This window comes from Galleria mellonella, unplaced genomic scaffold (genome assembly GCF_026898425.1).
Source record: "Galleria mellonella isolate WM207_F2 unplaced genomic scaffold, CSIRO_AGI_GalMel_v1 utg132, whole genome shotgun sequence".
Lineage (NCBI taxonomy): Eukaryota > Metazoa > Arthropoda > Insecta > Lepidoptera > Pyralidae > Galleria > Galleria mellonella.
The window spans coordinates 4,498,506-4,514,903 of NW_026441989.1; the positions used below are offsets into that span (position 1 = coordinate 4,498,506).

Consider the following 16,398-nt stretch of genomic DNA (forward strand, 5'->3'; position numbering starts at 1 on the left):
TGCATAAGAAGAAAAGAGACAATCATATGATTTACAGTTTTTATTTTATCAGTTCTTCTATGTAATTCCTTGTTCTTAGTGTTAGAACATAAGTTCTATATTTCAAATATTACAGACTAAAGGCAAATGGTCCGCGAAATTAATTGGTGTATTGGAAAACCGTAGTTCTGCAAAGGAAAGGACACAAACAGAAAATTTTACACCAATATTTATAGACTACGAATCGGCCACGGATATTTCAACGAACACCTGCACCGAATGAGCATGATCGCTTCCCCATCATACACATGGTGTAATTCAAATACAGCCCAATCACTACATCACCTATTTGATTTTTGATTGCTCTGAATTTATCATCCAAAGACATATTATGTTTGATGATCTCCAAATTATCTTCAAAAAACCTGAAAATATCCCGCACTCAATCCCACACCTTTTAAGACTTCCTTCTTGTTTCAAAGCTATTTTCACTTATATTACTACAACATTCAAAGAGCTATAAGAATACTTTTATTGTAAAGGAAGACAATGATTTTTTCTAATTACTTATTTTTTATTTGATTTTCTTATTTACATTTTCAACATAAATCCACTGGTTTAAGAAAATCCAAGAAAAAAAATTTAAAGGATCTGATAAATGAAATATTGAAGACTATGACTGAATAATTGAAGCAACAAAAATATCAAAAAACATTAGTAAAATAAAATTTCAGGCAATTTATCATATTGAAGACTAGGCAGCATGGTCTCCGACCTTAGCCTGTTCCATAACGAAACAAATGTACTAAAAAAAAAGTTCTATATTTACCTACACTTAAAAAATTCTTTATTCATAATGTTATGTTCAAATTTTTTTCTATCTTTTATTATTAATTAAATAAAGAGAACTTTTAAAAAGAGTATATAGATAACCTACGGACAGATATATTATCAGAGAAGATTATTATTATATTGGGTTTGTTTGAAGACCAAAAGTACCGGTAAACTTGTAAATATTTTTTTGTTAATACCATACACCCATACACAAACTTTTAGAATCCATACCTACAATAACAACTTTATAATACACTTGTAGTCATCATCATCTTCCTACCCTTATCCCAATTATTATTTGGGGTCGGCGTAATATGGTTTTATCCATATTACAAAAGAATTTAGCGTCAACCCTCTTTGGAAATACACTTGTAGTATTTAATTATATTGTAATCCATTTAGTTAAAATTTTTCGTATTCTTATTTTTATACTCTGAAGTATTTGTGTCAACTTCCAGGTTCTTTAAAAATCATCATAAATTAAGTACTGGTAGCAAACGGTCGAGAATAAAAAACAACTTGAATTCTCTTGTGACAAATTTTGACCAAATATTTTTTAACCATGAGTACTTGTGACGATTACATTGATCTAACAGATTCTTTTACTCTAGTTGATCATTGTGCTTTATCAGATATAATAATAGAATTAGATGCAGATGATTCTGTTACTATTACTTCTGTAATGAAAAAAAATAAGAAAAGAAGACGTAAAACATCAGAGGGAGCACCAACAACTGAAAAAAGGGTAGGTACATATTTTTTAAAATAACTTTATTCCTAAAATGGGGCTGTATGAATTATCAGTATAGATGTGTGATTATTTTTAGATCCACTTGTATATAAATAAATATTAAAAAGTGATAAATCAGTTAAGGGTACCAACTAACCAGCAGCCTCAACATAGAAAGTTGTCTGGGATGAATATCATATTTATTTATATTATTGATATTGTTTCTACTGTGAATCAGATGTACTTACATGGCTGTAGTTTAGTTTGAAGAGTGGAACATGGTAGTGACTTTACAGGGTTTGGAGGTACATACTTTAGTCCTCAGGAACAGCAATGCTTTAGGAGTACCATATGCATCATAAAGTATATATAGGTGTTTATAGTGTCCTTCATATATATAGTTGATAATTACTACTTTCTATTTGGTCAGCTTTCATCTTGTTTGTCATTGTAGGTATATTAAAATAAATGAATATTTTGAGGTTTGTTCCTATCTAGTTTTAACAATTATTTGGAATGCGGTTATTGTTGTAGTTTCTTTGCTATTCATTATGCATGGCTATGTTGACTGTCTGCAGTCAGTAATTTCTATCTATTTATGATTTTATATATACAAAAATCTTTCAAGTGTTAGAATCTGTAAGAAGGGTATGGATAAAAGTAGTACCAGATTTATTACTTTGATATTAGACCCTCTTTTTGCGAATTCATCTGTAGCATAATTTCCAAAATCTATTGTGTCCTTTATCCACAACCAAAATGATAATAAAATAGAAGTATCTTGTCTAAGGGTTTTATTAATCTACTGTTAGTCTTTTTGTTTTCTAATGTTTTTAGTATGTAAAGAAATTTATTTAATTAGCTTGGCTACAGCAATGATATTGTATAATTGATGTAAATCAACAAGTTTAAAATTACTAATAATAATTTTATTTGCTATGATTTTGAATATAAAATACAAATAATATAAATAAACATTATACATATAAAACATTAGGTATAAAACATACTGTATTGTTTTAATAATATTAATACTTAGGTGGTTATTCGGAATCCCAGCCTAGCTTTCTTTGTTGAGGCTTACATTTACTTGCATAATTATATTGTTAATTATGAATTAAGATTTTGACAATTGTGTATGCATATATAGACTTAGTATATGTTATACTATAAGTATGTACTTATAGTCCCATATTAATTTCACAAGTTTTTTTTGTTTAATAATCTCATAATTAGGAAAACATTTTTAATATATTTTATGGATTTAAACTGTGGCATTGATGCTAAATTACTATATTTCTATACATATAATAAAACTGTAGAGGTTGAATATCTGTACATAGAAAAAAAAAAAACACTAAAAACTGAATCAGATGAATGTAAGAGAAATAGAACACATCCAGATTTTTTCAATTTTTTGTTTTTTGTCTGTTTGTACGGCCTAATCTCTAAAACTGTTGGATTGATTTAAATTAAATTTTGCAGGGTGATGCATTACATCCCCAATCAACATTTTAGATACTTTTAATCATGCAAAATTATCGAGTTCTTGTGGGATAGTTAAAAACTATAGTAACTTATACTGTTTAGTAGGTAGGTACATACAACAATACATAATAAAAAGGAATAACAATACCACGCAGACAAAGTCATCAATTAGTAAGTAATTACCAAATATACCATTTAAAAATTCTATTTTTCAGAAATCTTCAGGTGCATCTGAAATAAAAACAAGTGAACCTAAAAAATTTAGTGCTTGTCCTATTTGCTGGGACGAGTTAGGTAGTAATCCATTAGCATCAACAAAATGTGGTCATGTTTTTTGTTTAAAATGTCTGGAACAATATCTGAAGATTGAGAAGAAATGTCCTACTTGTAGACAAGCCTTGAAAGGAGCTAAGGCATATCATCCTCTGTATCTAAATCTAAATTGAATTTGTTCTTTTGAAAATGTTATCTTTATAAGTAGTTCTTAAAGTTTGAAGCTGGAATGTCAATTTTATTTTATGAGAGAAAGATATTTTATGTGTGGATTGATGGTAAACATCCAAAGAAAAGTGGAAATTGCTGCCTGTGGCACTTTTAAATTTGTATTCATCATAAAATAATATTTTTTAACATAACGAAGTTAAATATGTATATATAATATGTGAGACCACCTGTATTGTTTCATTCTGACATGGTAATTTTTAATGACAATATTTAAACTTAGACTTTATTATTATGTTGAAGTAGGCAGTGTAAGACGATTCCCCACTAGATGAAGTGTCCTCAAATGCATTGCATTCATGATATCAGCTAACAGTGATATCAGCTGAAGCAGGTGGCTCAGGACTGTTCTTTATGACAGTCTATGGGAGAGGCCTAAGTTCTGCAATGGATGGATAATGGCTGAGATGATTATGTCGTTTATATTGAAGTAGGTATTAGTATCAATCAACTATGTCCATTGTTAATTGTTCACTACTGACCATAAACTTTTCTCATAGATTGCCTTCGAGTGGGAGTTGTTATTGGTCACACTTGGTAGGTGGAGTGGTGACTTCAGCTAGACTACCCATCCTTCGACCATTAAATTCCCTTAGTCACCTCTTTCAACACTCACGAGAAAGAAAGGGTTGGCCCTTCCTATGCCGGGACTACACAGCACGACAGCTGGTATTAGTTATCTCTTTCAAAAGTAGTTACTGAAAAAGCAACAAAGTATTGTTAAAGTTATTACACCTAACTGAAAATAGTACCAAATTTATATATTCAAGCAATTAATTGACTTTTTTATTGGACTTCAATAGACTGTTATAATCAAGTCAATTATTTGTCTGTTTACATTTTCATTAAGTTATATTGAAAGAAAAGATTATACTATCTATGTTTTTGTCAAAATGCGGGAATCATATTTATATGAATTATTATATTCTTAAGATTTTTGTAGTGTATGCCAAATAGTTAATAATTATATTGGTGTTTCTATTACTTCAGCCTAACCATCTGGGATACTAGACTTCATTTTAATAAAGAATATACTACAATACCACGAGACCATAAGATATGTGTTGATAATATGATACATTCATAGATGTAAATTTCAACATAACAATTTGTTATGTTGAAATATACATTAATGAATGTAGATAATTAATGCGGATAAAGTATTTTATTTTGAGCTAACCAAGCACAGGTCATTAATTTAATTCATAGAAGTTCACTGAGTAGTTTAGTTTCTATTAAGTTATTTTAAATTTTTGATAAAAGTAATATAATTTTTAATACTCACTAGACATATTATTTATTTATTGTTGGAAAACTATGTTTTTTCTTTTATCAAAATCTTGTTACGACAAAATAAAAAAGTTTCCACAGTATTTAAATATGACGATACGATATTTACAGAAAAATCGATTAGATTGTTACAATGGTATTTATTATTACTTAACTAAGCACAAGTACTTTAATTGCTTTTAACAAATCATATAACAAATATAAAAAAAATCCTATTAAGAAGACAACGCAATGTATCGTATCGTAAGATTTTACTGTGCAATAGTGCAATAAACAAAGAAAAATAGGTATTGTCTGGATAGTTCTGTCACCTACTAGTTATACAAATGTGTACTGTAAATTATAAATAGTGATATGTTAGCTCTGTCAACCACTAGTTATACAAAAGTGTACAATTATTTATAATAAATAGTTAAAATTGAAAGAAACGTTAATATACAAATATAGTTAGTAAAAAAGTAGACAGTGCTGAAAGAACTTTTTCAATTTTTAGCTTTTAAGGAACAGCAATAACTTTTTATATATAAGTTTCTTATAAGATGCATATTTTTGATGGTGTAAGCATTGTCTCAGACATGTGTACTTATAGACAGATATATACAACCATATTTTAACGCCATTTTTAAATGTAAAAATCATAGGTATTATATCATTTTTTTATAGTTTTATAATATATAGCTTAATAATTTGGAGTGATCACTTCATTACCCTATATTTATGATTTTAATGTTTAATGTTCTATTTAGGTATCTATCTTGCCACTTGTAGCGGTTCTCTGCCAGAGGGAAACTGTACAAAAGTCGATTGCTTGGGCACCTCTGTCCCATTCGTGTTTCAACCATGAAGCAGCTGTTTGCGTGGCTGTTTTTCGGTTTGAAGGGTGGGATATGGCGTGAATTTACTGGGTACAGAGGAATAACACCTGAGTCCTCAGGAATGGCAACGCATGGGGGGTATCATGGGCGAAACAGTATACTCTGTTATGTCCATGGTACTACTCAGGTCTATAGGCGACGGTTACCACTTTCCATTAGGTGGGCCGTCAGCTTGTTTGCTATTCTAAGTTGTATAAAATAAAAAAAAAAATCCTCATCATTTTTAGATATACTGATCTGATTGTTGTATGCACCATTCTGTATTTTGACCATTATATATTAAATTTTTACTGAATTTTTCTGTATTAATCCTATTGTATTGGTTATGATAAATATACTTTAACGAAAAGGTTTTTTTCCCATATTTAGCCCATAAACCCATAATTCAATTTACAAATTTTTCAATAGAATCTAAATATAATTTGAGATTCTGTTATTTGTAAATAATGTTGATTTGAGAAATCCAAGGTACTACTCTTAATCTAAGATTTGTGGCACCATCGACTAATTTGAGTTAATTCTTTTAATTTTAAAGTATGTTCGTCAAAGATAAAGATTTCTTAAATAAACAAAGTTTGAAAATATTGTACTTTCAAGGTTGAAAGCTGTAGAGTCAATATAAGTGAAATTCAATGCAATTTAATTTTAGATGGTATAAAATAACTTTGGTGAGCATAATAAGAATCTTGTTGAATACGAAAAACTTTATTCTTAATTTACTCGCATATTTGGTATATAGTACTTTTATTATTTTCTTAATGAATAGAAAAATTGTAATAAAGTAGAAGATCATTCATATGTCACATTAAGTATTGGTATTATTTTTATTAGTATTTTGCAACAGAAAAGCCATGCCATGCACTCTAAAGTGTTTTTCCAAATCATCTGAATTATCAAATTGGTCTCTACAAATTTTACATTGATTATTACGTAACGGTTCAACAGGTGCACTATCGCTTTGGTATTTTTCCAATGCATTTTCATTATAGCATTGTTTTTGAGTAATATATTCTTCAACATTTAGAATACCGTGTTCTACGATCAAGTGAGTGGAAAAAGATGGTTTCACTACAAAACATTGTCCACATTCCATACATTGATATGCCATACAAGGATCTCTATGGGTTACTATGTGAGTCTCAAACGATTGTTTGTTTTCACATACGCAATCACATTTACTGCAAGTGTACAAAGTGTTTCTTAATGTAGTACCACTAGTATCTGATGATGTTTTGATAAAGATTTTTCTCTTAGATTTTGTAATTCTTCCCATCTTTTTGGATCGCTTATTCTTCATTGAAGTAATAACATGTTTTTGTTGTTTATTCTTTGTAATCACATTTTTTTTAAATCTAGTTAAAACTACTTTAATATCAACACATTGGTGCTCTTTATGATTAGATGCATAATGTTTCTTTATTTCCTCCCAATTTTCAAAAATTTTGTTTCCACAAATATGACATTTTATTTCAGCTCCTGCATCTCTGTTTGAATTAGTGTTAGCTTGGACATCTACAGATTGTAATGAACATTTGTATGGGCATTCATTGGGAAGAACTTGTATTTCATTATATTTACATTTGTATGTAAAACTTCTCTTGCATTTTGAGCATTTTTTAACCACTCGATATATTCTCTTCTTGTTTGTTTCAGGTTTATTTGTAATAAATGATGAATATACAGTTTTAATATCTTCATTTGGATTGTGGGTATTTATATGGTGTTCAAGCAAAAGTGGGACATCATTAAATGTTGCACCGCACCCCCAACATGGAAACAGAGTGCTGTTGACGTGGCTTTTTAAATGATTTTCCATTTGATTGTGCAGCACTAATCTACCAGGGCACATTTCACATTGATAAAATATTAGAGCTTTGCTTTCAGATGAATGCGTTTTTAAATGTTTACGTATAGTATGCTCATTAAAACACGCTACAACACAAAATTGGCACTTGTACACCTTTTTAAGATGATTCTTCATGTGGTCTTTGAATTCGTTTGGATGGAATAAATGACAACCAGGAATAGAACATTTATATCGAGCAGTAGCTCTCATCATTTTGAAACCGTCGCAGTCATGGTTATATGGATAATGTATTGCTTTTTTTGACAAATATATACCACATTCGGGGCAATAATATGGTGCCGATTTCAAGTGAATACGAAGATGTGCTTTTAAACCACATATTGTAGGCATTGCAAATAAACACACTGGGCATGTGTAAATTTGATTTGTCAGTTGCATATAATGTTTCCCTCTGTCCTTGTACATTACTCCTGTATCTGAAATGTCGCTTTTACATTCAAAACACAAATCGTTGTATTTTTTGTTTCCTTTTTCAGATTGTGAAGGTTGTGGTAAATTAACTTGATTTGATACATTGGAAGGATCGAAACGAAAATGGCATTGTGGTAAAGGCTCTATCATCAAATCACTTACATTAATTGTTGCCGTTTTAAATGTGTGTGATCTAATGTGTGCGAGCAAATTGCATCTGTTGAAAAAAATCTTCACATGGTTGCAGTGGCGACAAGTATATGTAATTTTGACAGATTTGCGATTTACGTGTTGCTCATAACTTGATTGAAAGACAAATCTGAAACAATATTGTTCAATGTGATGACTTAGCCATTTATTAATATTCTAGATACTATGGAGTTTAGATATATTTTAGGTAGGCATTTATTTAAACTCTATTTTTTATCATTATCAGTTCTAAAGTTTACAGGACATTGTTTAAATTTTCGTGGAGAAGATCTTATAGATATTACATTTTACATTTACTTACAGAGATCAGGCGGAAAGGAGTACAGAACCGGGTTATCCCACGTAATAATTGGGATAGGGGCAACGCCTTGATTACTAAACATCTAATAATGCAAATGGTTACTAATTTGTACTTGTAAATATTATTATACCTTTTAATAAAATCTCTACAGAAAACTTAAGTCTAAATTTTTCGCTGTTAAATAATATATTTACTTTTAATTTAATAACCATGTGATTAATTAACTTATATAGGTAGGTATTTCGTGTATGCCACCTGTAGGTGTGATACAAGGTTTACTTTTTAGTTATAGGGGGTAAACAGGTATCTCAATATGTAGAAAAATACGTGCGGGGTATTGCGATGTGTTTTGCAATGTCAATGATGCTGCTTATGTCTCGACAATTATCATTTTTAATCGGTTGGATCGTCAGCTTGTTTGCCACGCTAAGTAGGTATCATAACAAAAAGATTAGTATCTACGCCTATACTTTATAGGAATGGGTCCCAAACTATAATAGTCTTGCTGATTTATAGATATTTCCTGTATGGAATAACCATAGATGTGATGGAGATAGGGTTACCATTTTAAAATTTCAAAAGTCCTTACAGCCAGATATTTAAAAAATATTTGGATATTTTTGTGTCACAAAACTTATTAATTCAATTATAATATAAATACAATGACATGATGAAAATAAGCAATATTTTAATATATTACAAACATAAATATGGATTTTTGGTACAAAAATAAAAGCCAGAAGGCTGAAATTTCGCATATAGCTCTAAAATTCAGAACGGATAACTGCGGATATCGCTAAAACAATAATATAATACTTTATTTAAAACTACGTTCGAGAATTTATGTTCTGCTCTACTTTTTTATTCGTCATGTTCTTTGTGTATATGAATTATATAAAATATGTAACTTTTTCCATGAATAAAATAAAGATGGTGGTTAGAAATGGTTTAAAAAGCTCTTCGTAGACTGTTAAACCATGATTTAGTTGGACGCTAAAAATATAAGTTTATTGAATAATAACCTGTCACCACAGTCGTTACACGCGTAAATTTTGTAGCCATCTGTAGATACTGGTATCACGTAATTTGGAATGGCTCGATAAAATAAAAGATTTTTGATGCTGTATTGATCATCCATTGTTTCGGCCGCCATCTTGTATTTTGTCTGAAATAAAAAAAATTAAAATAATATGTAGATAATAATAAAATTTCCATGTTTTCACAAGCATACTTATTTGCAATGTGACATTAGTTAATTGAATATGTTTAAAAATAATATCTACATATAGGTATTTATCATAAATATTCAGAATCGGCTGAAAATATACTAAAATAGATAACTAATTTGTGGATTTCGTGACATGTAAGTAAATGCAAAATTTATAATATTTCTATATTGACTTAAAATTCATCAAGGGGTACAAGTTAATTATCTATATAAAATAATTTAAGATGATGTTCTACAAAAATACCGAGTTGTGACAAAACCAGTTATTTTGATTTAAATCCTAAACTCTGAATTGATTTTGATAAAACTCCTATGAGAGCAACCTAAAAATATATCTACCACTCGCGCCCACTCTAGGAATCCAGCGAAATTTCATAAAGACATGAATGTATGTATCTAAGTGACCAGAAGACTTAACATGAAATGTTTTCCGAAATTTTGGGGCTGAACGAAACACAGATTTAATACTAAAATTAAATGATGCATACCGGTTAAAAATGTTAAAATATTATTCCTTTGGACTTTTATAGTAGGATTTATAATGAATGAAATAAAACTCCATTTAGGGGGTTGATTTCGGTATGAATAAAAACACGAAATTAAGTCCGAAAATTTGGAATTTTATTTCATATTAGACTTCCTGGTCTCCACTGAAAAATCTTAAATACGCCAATTTTATTAACAAATTCCCCTCCTCAAATTATCAAGTATTGTAAGTAGGTATCTACTAAAAGTAAATAGGATAATTTAAGTCATATACAAAATAAGATGTGTAGGTACAAATGTTATTCTAACATATGTAAGAGAGATTAATAGTACTTAGATTTTATTATTTTTAATACGTGTTTTCGCGATAGGAGAGAGCTATAAAGGTATAAATTTACAAAGAGAAGTTAAGGTGGTTGATATATCTGAATAAACTAAAGTTGTATAAAAAATTAATAAAAAAAAAAATATAATCTAACAAATAAACTTATACGACAATATTCTGAAGCCAAAACTTGAATTTACATAAAATTTGATAACATTCATAGTTGTTTAATTTTCATTGCACTCGAATAAAATATTTCCTTAAATTTGTGAAAAACTAACTGGACATGGCAATACTATCTAACTCGGTCAAATATATTCTCTGAAATATTGTTATTTACTATATTGAATATAATACTTCGTACAAAATATATACCTTGTACACTTACCTATAATCACAATAATATTTCCATATTTGTCCACTTACAGTTTGTAATATAAAAAATTGCCACGGATTTTGTACACACAATTTGCTTTGACAGCCATATAACGAAGAGCGAATAACGCCCTCTATGAAAATTTAAAAGTATCGCCAGCACCAAAAAATAACAAATGTTACCATCATTAACAACTTCGTAGATATTATAATATCAGAATCATATAAAAATCAATAATACATACCTACTTATTGCATATTTAATTTTTTTTATATCAATCAGTTGTATTTGGTATATATTATTATTCTATTATTATAATTATACATTATGTATTAATGTATTTTTCCTTACAATCATACGTAGTTATTGTATATATTGCCTATTAAAATTATGTGATTGATATAGGGCATATTTGAGATATATATATATATATATATATATATATATATATATATATATATATATATATATATATATATATATATATATATATATATATATATATATATATATATATATATATATATCAATAAATATTGATATGAGTATTGACATAATTTAATTAATCGATATCTAGTTCAAATATCTTATAATAATTAATAATATGTGCGATATCGATTAATTAAATTATGTCAATACTCATATCAATATTTATTGATTACTATCGTACTTCTGTTGGATTGATTATCGCCATTTTGTACGTTGCTAATATCGCTAAAATGCTTTGTAGCTCGGATTCTGAAACAATTCGGAGGCTAATTATTATATGATAATCGAGCCGATCTTACTAAATGTCGAAAATAATAATTAGGTATTATTATTTTCGACTTTATTATTGGTACATATTATTTTGCACAAGTTTTCCAATAGATGGATTAAATGCATTAAATGCACTTTCTCTGACAAACAGAGCCATCTGCAATTTAATGATAAACTATAGCCTAATTAACAATAGTAATTTTAGTTTCTAAATTGTTCTATAGAGGCAGCACTTTGTCGTAATAAGATTGCATACACATCTCAACACCGTCTGGGGATATTTCATATAAAGTTCTTCAATTCTAAAAATACTGGCCGTTTTTTTTGAAGATATCTTATTTTATTGGTCTTTTTTAACGATTCTAAATTTGAATTTGAAAAAATATTAAAAACTATTAACTTGCGCGGAATTACAATTACGGCAATTCCAATGTTTCAATTTACCTATCATAGTTTTTGGAAATCTTTTTAATCAAATTAATGTTTTGAAGCAAGTTAGTGATTGATTCGGAATTTATGCGACTGTTTTCATCATGCAGCGGCGCCATTTAACAAGAGAGGAGATGTTACGGGCAGTAGGCATGCTACAAACGGGGCCTACTTAATGTACGGTTGCCGAGGCGATTGAAACAAAACAAAATGTGATATCAAGATTATGGGCACGTTATCGTGCTACTGGTGGCTAAAAGACGCTCTGGCTGGAGGCGTATTACCACTCACCGGCAAGACCGATTTTTGCAAGTTGCAGCGAGAATGCAACCAAATGTTACAGCCATGCAGTTAATTCAAAGGCTCCAGTCAGAGCACCAGTTGCTTGAGAGTGACCAAACTGTGAAGACTGCATGAAGCTAATCTGCATGCTCGCAGACCGCTTCGTACTCCGGCGCTGCGCCGAGGAAATCGTGGACGAAGATTACAATGGGCCCGTGAACATTTGCTCTGGGAAGATATCCAGTGGTCTATAGTATTGTTTACTGTTGGTATTTAGCTTGAGATATCAACTAATATTTTCGTAGTGGAAGGGAATAGGATTTAATAGAAGGGCAAATACAGAAAAGCAACGATTGTTTCTAACAGTGTGTCAACTAAATTTAAAAACATATCTTTTTAAATTACAACCGGCCAGTAGTTTTTAGCTGTATGAAAATAAACCAATTTTTAACACTCCTCCTTAATTTCATACAATAAACACTCATACAGACATACATACATACCATCTACACCAGTACAACATCAAATCTACCAATATCAGGATTTGACTCCCATACCATTCACACAGTACTCAAACTTTCCTCTTAATAGAGATTTAGTTAGAGCATCCGCTAACATATGGGAGGTGTCTATATACCTTAAATTCACCTCACCAAGTTCTACAGCTTCTCTAATAAAGAGGTATCTCACGTCTATATGCTTTGTACGTTGATGATGAACTGGGTTCTCTGCGATAGCTATGGCCGATTGACTATCACTGAAAATAAGGATTGGTTTCTCTTTGGTACTAAAAATTTCAGCGAGAAACCTGCGCAGAAACACTGCCTCTTTTGAAGCTTCCGACAATGACACATACTCTGCCTCAGCTGTTGATAGTGCAATTGTGCGTTGCTTCTTTGTTTCCCAACAAATAGCTCCTCCTTGGCTGATATAAACAAATCCAGAGTACGACTTGTGATCTTCATCGCTAGCGTGATCAGCATCAGCATACCCTTGAATAACTGGCAAAGTAATTCCTTTGTTATATTGAATACCATAGCTCTTTGTTCCTTTTAAATAACGCAACACTCTGTTTGCTGCGAGCTAGTGTTCTTCAGTATAACAGGTATTAAATTGACTGATAGAACAGACTGTGTGCGCTATATCCGGCCTTTTACACACTGCTAGGTACAATAAAGAGCCTACTAGTTCATAATACGGAATCCTGTCATCCGGTTTGTGATCAGACCCTGGTCTAGTCAGCCTCTGGCCTGGTACAGACAGAGTTGCGGCCACTTTGCAAGCTTCCATCTTAAAGCGTTTAAGCAATTTCTCTACACACTGTTCCTGGTCCAGTTTAATACCTTTATGATCTTGGGTGATACGAATGCCTAATATAAACTCGGCTTTCCCAAGGTCCTTCATATAAAATTTTGACATCAAGTCTTTCTTTACTTGACACAACTCTTTAGCGTTGTTCCAGAAGATCAGCATGTCATTCACATAAATAGCAATAATAATCTTATTATCACCTTTAGATCTCGTGTAGATACAGGGCTCATTCTTCGATCTCTTGAAGTTTAGTTTAATTAGCTCCGAATGTAATTTTTAATTCTAAGCTCTTGGTGCTTGCTTCAATCCATAGAGAGATTTTTTCAGTAGACAAACATGGTCCTCCTTACCTTTCTCTTCAAACCCTGCTGGTTGTCTCATATAGACTGTTTCAGTTAGATTGCCATTGAGGAATGCTGTTTTGAACCTTCTCTTTAGTCTTTCTGTTAATCAATAGTGCAGAGCTATCCGGGGCATTACTTGAGCTCCCTGATGTGTCCTCCATTTGGAAAAGCTTCATCTTAATAAAATCTGTTGTTAATACTGTATTAATATTTTCGAGCGCTAATCTCATTGGCTGAAAATTTTCAGTAAATCCCTGAAGCATAAGAGCAGCTAGGAGCTCATCATCAATCTCCTTCCCAATATCCTTTAACTGCTGCGATATCGTCATAATAGTCGTTACGTAGTCTCTCACTGACGTAAATCGTTCTAACTTCAAACTTACTAATTTTGATAAAAGGCGACATTGGTTATTTATTCCTTTATCCTCAAAAGCAATTTTCAGTGCTTCCCATGCTTGTTTAGCTGTTTTGCATTCTCTAACATGTACTAAACAACGTGATTTCACCATTAGAATGATCTTAGCGCGAGCTTTCTGATCTCTTCTCACCCCTATTATATCATCATTCTCTGGTGATACCTGCGTGTATTTCCATAAATCGTCATAGAGAAGGTATAGCTCCATAGCAAATTACCAACTGTTGTAATTGCTATTCCCATCGAGTTTTTCGATAGACGGCGGACTACCACTCTCATTATCGTTTGATGATGACCGTCTGTTATTCATGATTGAGTTTGCAATCGAACCACCACCATTACTTTCAATCATATTTTACCTTTTACTCCCGGCCCATAACCTGTTGTTATTTAGCATGAGATATCAACTAATATTTCCATAGTGGAAGGGAATAGGATAAACACAATATAAAAGTACGTTAAAATTTAATAGAAGAGCAAATACAGAAAAGCAACGATTGTTTCTAACAGTGTGTCAACTAAATTTAAAAACATATCGTTTTAAATTACAACCGGCCAGTAGTTTATAGCTGTATGAAAATAAACCTATTTCTAACATTTACCAATTAGTCCCAATTTGGTTTCCATCCTCATTCACGAAGAGTATGTGTATGGAGAGTTCCTGATCATGAGAGCCGTTTGCTATACCCTCAGAAAGTCCATTCTTACCGTGGCGGGACAATTATGGTTTGGGCGGGAATTCATGTCGGTGGCAGAACAGACACCTTTTTTTTAATGTGTGATACCTAATGGAATGATAACCCCTATGCTATCGGTATACACCAGCGGGATACCAGTGAAGGATGATAGGTGAGGATGGAGCAGGTCAGTTAAGCCCATCGTGACGAATTCAACAAGAATTGTTCGCGATGGTTTCCAGGGGGAACCATGTGGAAGTTGACTTAATAGGGCATATTGCTAGCAATGGGGCTTTTTTACCCCATTACTAACAATCCCTTTATTCCAACATAAGTCGTTTGGATCAGAAACACCATGACCGCTGAAAAATACCGTAACCAGGTGATAATACCAAATGTCCATCTCCATCGACTACAAATGGGCCAAGAATTCACACTCATGCAAGACAACACCCGCCCGCACACAGCGCGAGTCGTGACCAACTGGCTGCAGGAGCACGATGTGTCAGTCTTAAGCTAGCCCGCGCAATGACCAGACCTAAACCCCATAGAGCACGCGTGGGACATGCTCCAAAGAAGGGCTCTGAAGGATTTTCCTGCAAACATTGCAATTGAAGGGCAACATTTTTTGCATCTAAGCAGGACCTGGGACAATATTCCACAGCAAGACTTTGATCACTTGATTCAAAACATGAAAAACTGCTGCAGAACTGTTATTAATGTCATGGGTGGTTTTACTGACTTCTAATTTTTGTATCATTTTAAAAAACTTGAATACTTAGTTTTTTTTTTCTTTTAAAAACATTCATCTTTAATTTTACCATTTTTTGTCTTTACTTAAATAAAACTTAAATTATGCAAACAATTTAATTTTATTTTGAAGTGTAGTCTGTTAAATGGGCTTTTCCAAAATATATACATGTAACATGTTATTTACATTTTTATTTTAGTACTGACTAGACTCTAGTAGATGATTGAATTGATCTAACTTTATCTTTAGCTATAGATAATGCCTACTCATTAACAGGTTATCCTATAGAATGATTAGAGCGATAACATAGAGAATTAGCAACACCATTGCTCTCAATTATACCTTGACAGGACGACTTCTACGCAGTCTTCCCTGAAAATCGGTTTGGAGTATTCTTGATGAATTCGTCACAATGGATTAAGTATACTGTGTTCATTATCAGTGCTAGTAAACGAAAGCGTATTCGTACCGATAGCACAAGCGGAATAGTAATTCCATCATTTAAAAAGTACCGTTTAGGTGCAGCGAA

At 31.4% G+C, this 16,398-nt stretch overlaps 2 protein-coding genes across 2 annotated transcripts; one reads left to right on the forward strand and one right to left on the reverse strand.

The window, feature by feature from the left end:
* Positions 1-793: 793 nt before the first annotated feature.
* On the forward strand, positions 794-5,987 carry LOC113518250 (E3 ubiquitin-protein ligase RNF4-like). The gene is made up of 3 exons (XM_026903078.3): positions 794-988; positions 1,272-1,558; positions 3,247-5,987. The coding sequence occupies exons 2-3, from the start codon at positions 1,376-1,378 to the stop codon at positions 3,475-3,477; spliced, it is 414 nt and encodes a 137-aa protein (XP_026758879.1). The 5' UTR covers positions 794-988; positions 1,272-1,375; the 3' UTR covers positions 3,478-5,987.
* A 396-nt stretch (positions 5,988-6,383) lies between these two features.
* LOC113518141 (zinc finger protein 532-like) lies at positions 6,384-11,049 on the reverse strand. Its single transcript, XM_026902920.3, has 3 exons — positions 10,914-11,049; positions 9,509-9,651; positions 6,384-8,294 (listed from the first exon to the last, which is right to left on the reverse strand). The coding sequence occupies exons 2-3, from the start codon at positions 9,637-9,639 to the stop codon at positions 6,503-6,505; spliced, it is 1,923 nt and encodes a 640-aa protein (XP_026758721.1). The 5' UTR covers positions 9,640-9,651; positions 10,914-11,049; the 3' UTR covers positions 6,384-6,502.
* Positions 11,050-16,398: the final 5,349 nt, after the last annotated feature.

Excerpts from the sequence above, each read along its gene's own strand:
- LOC113518250 (XM_026903078.3), top strand. The coding sequence starts at position 1,376 with ATGAGTACTTGTGACGATTACATTGATCTAACAGATTCTTTTACTCTA. Across the intron at positions 1,559-3,246 it reads CACCAACAACTGAAAAAAGG|AAATCTTCAGGTGCATCTGA; the intron begins GTAGGTACATAT and ends TCTATTTTTCAG.
- LOC113518141 (XM_026902920.3), bottom strand. The coding sequence starts at position 9,639 with ATGGCGGCCGAAACAATGGATGATCAATACAGCATCAAAAATCTTTTA. Across the intron at positions 8,295-9,508 it reads TGTAACGACTGTGGTGACAG|ATTTGTCTTTCAATCAAGTT; the intron begins GTTATTATTCAA and ends ATATTGTTTCAG.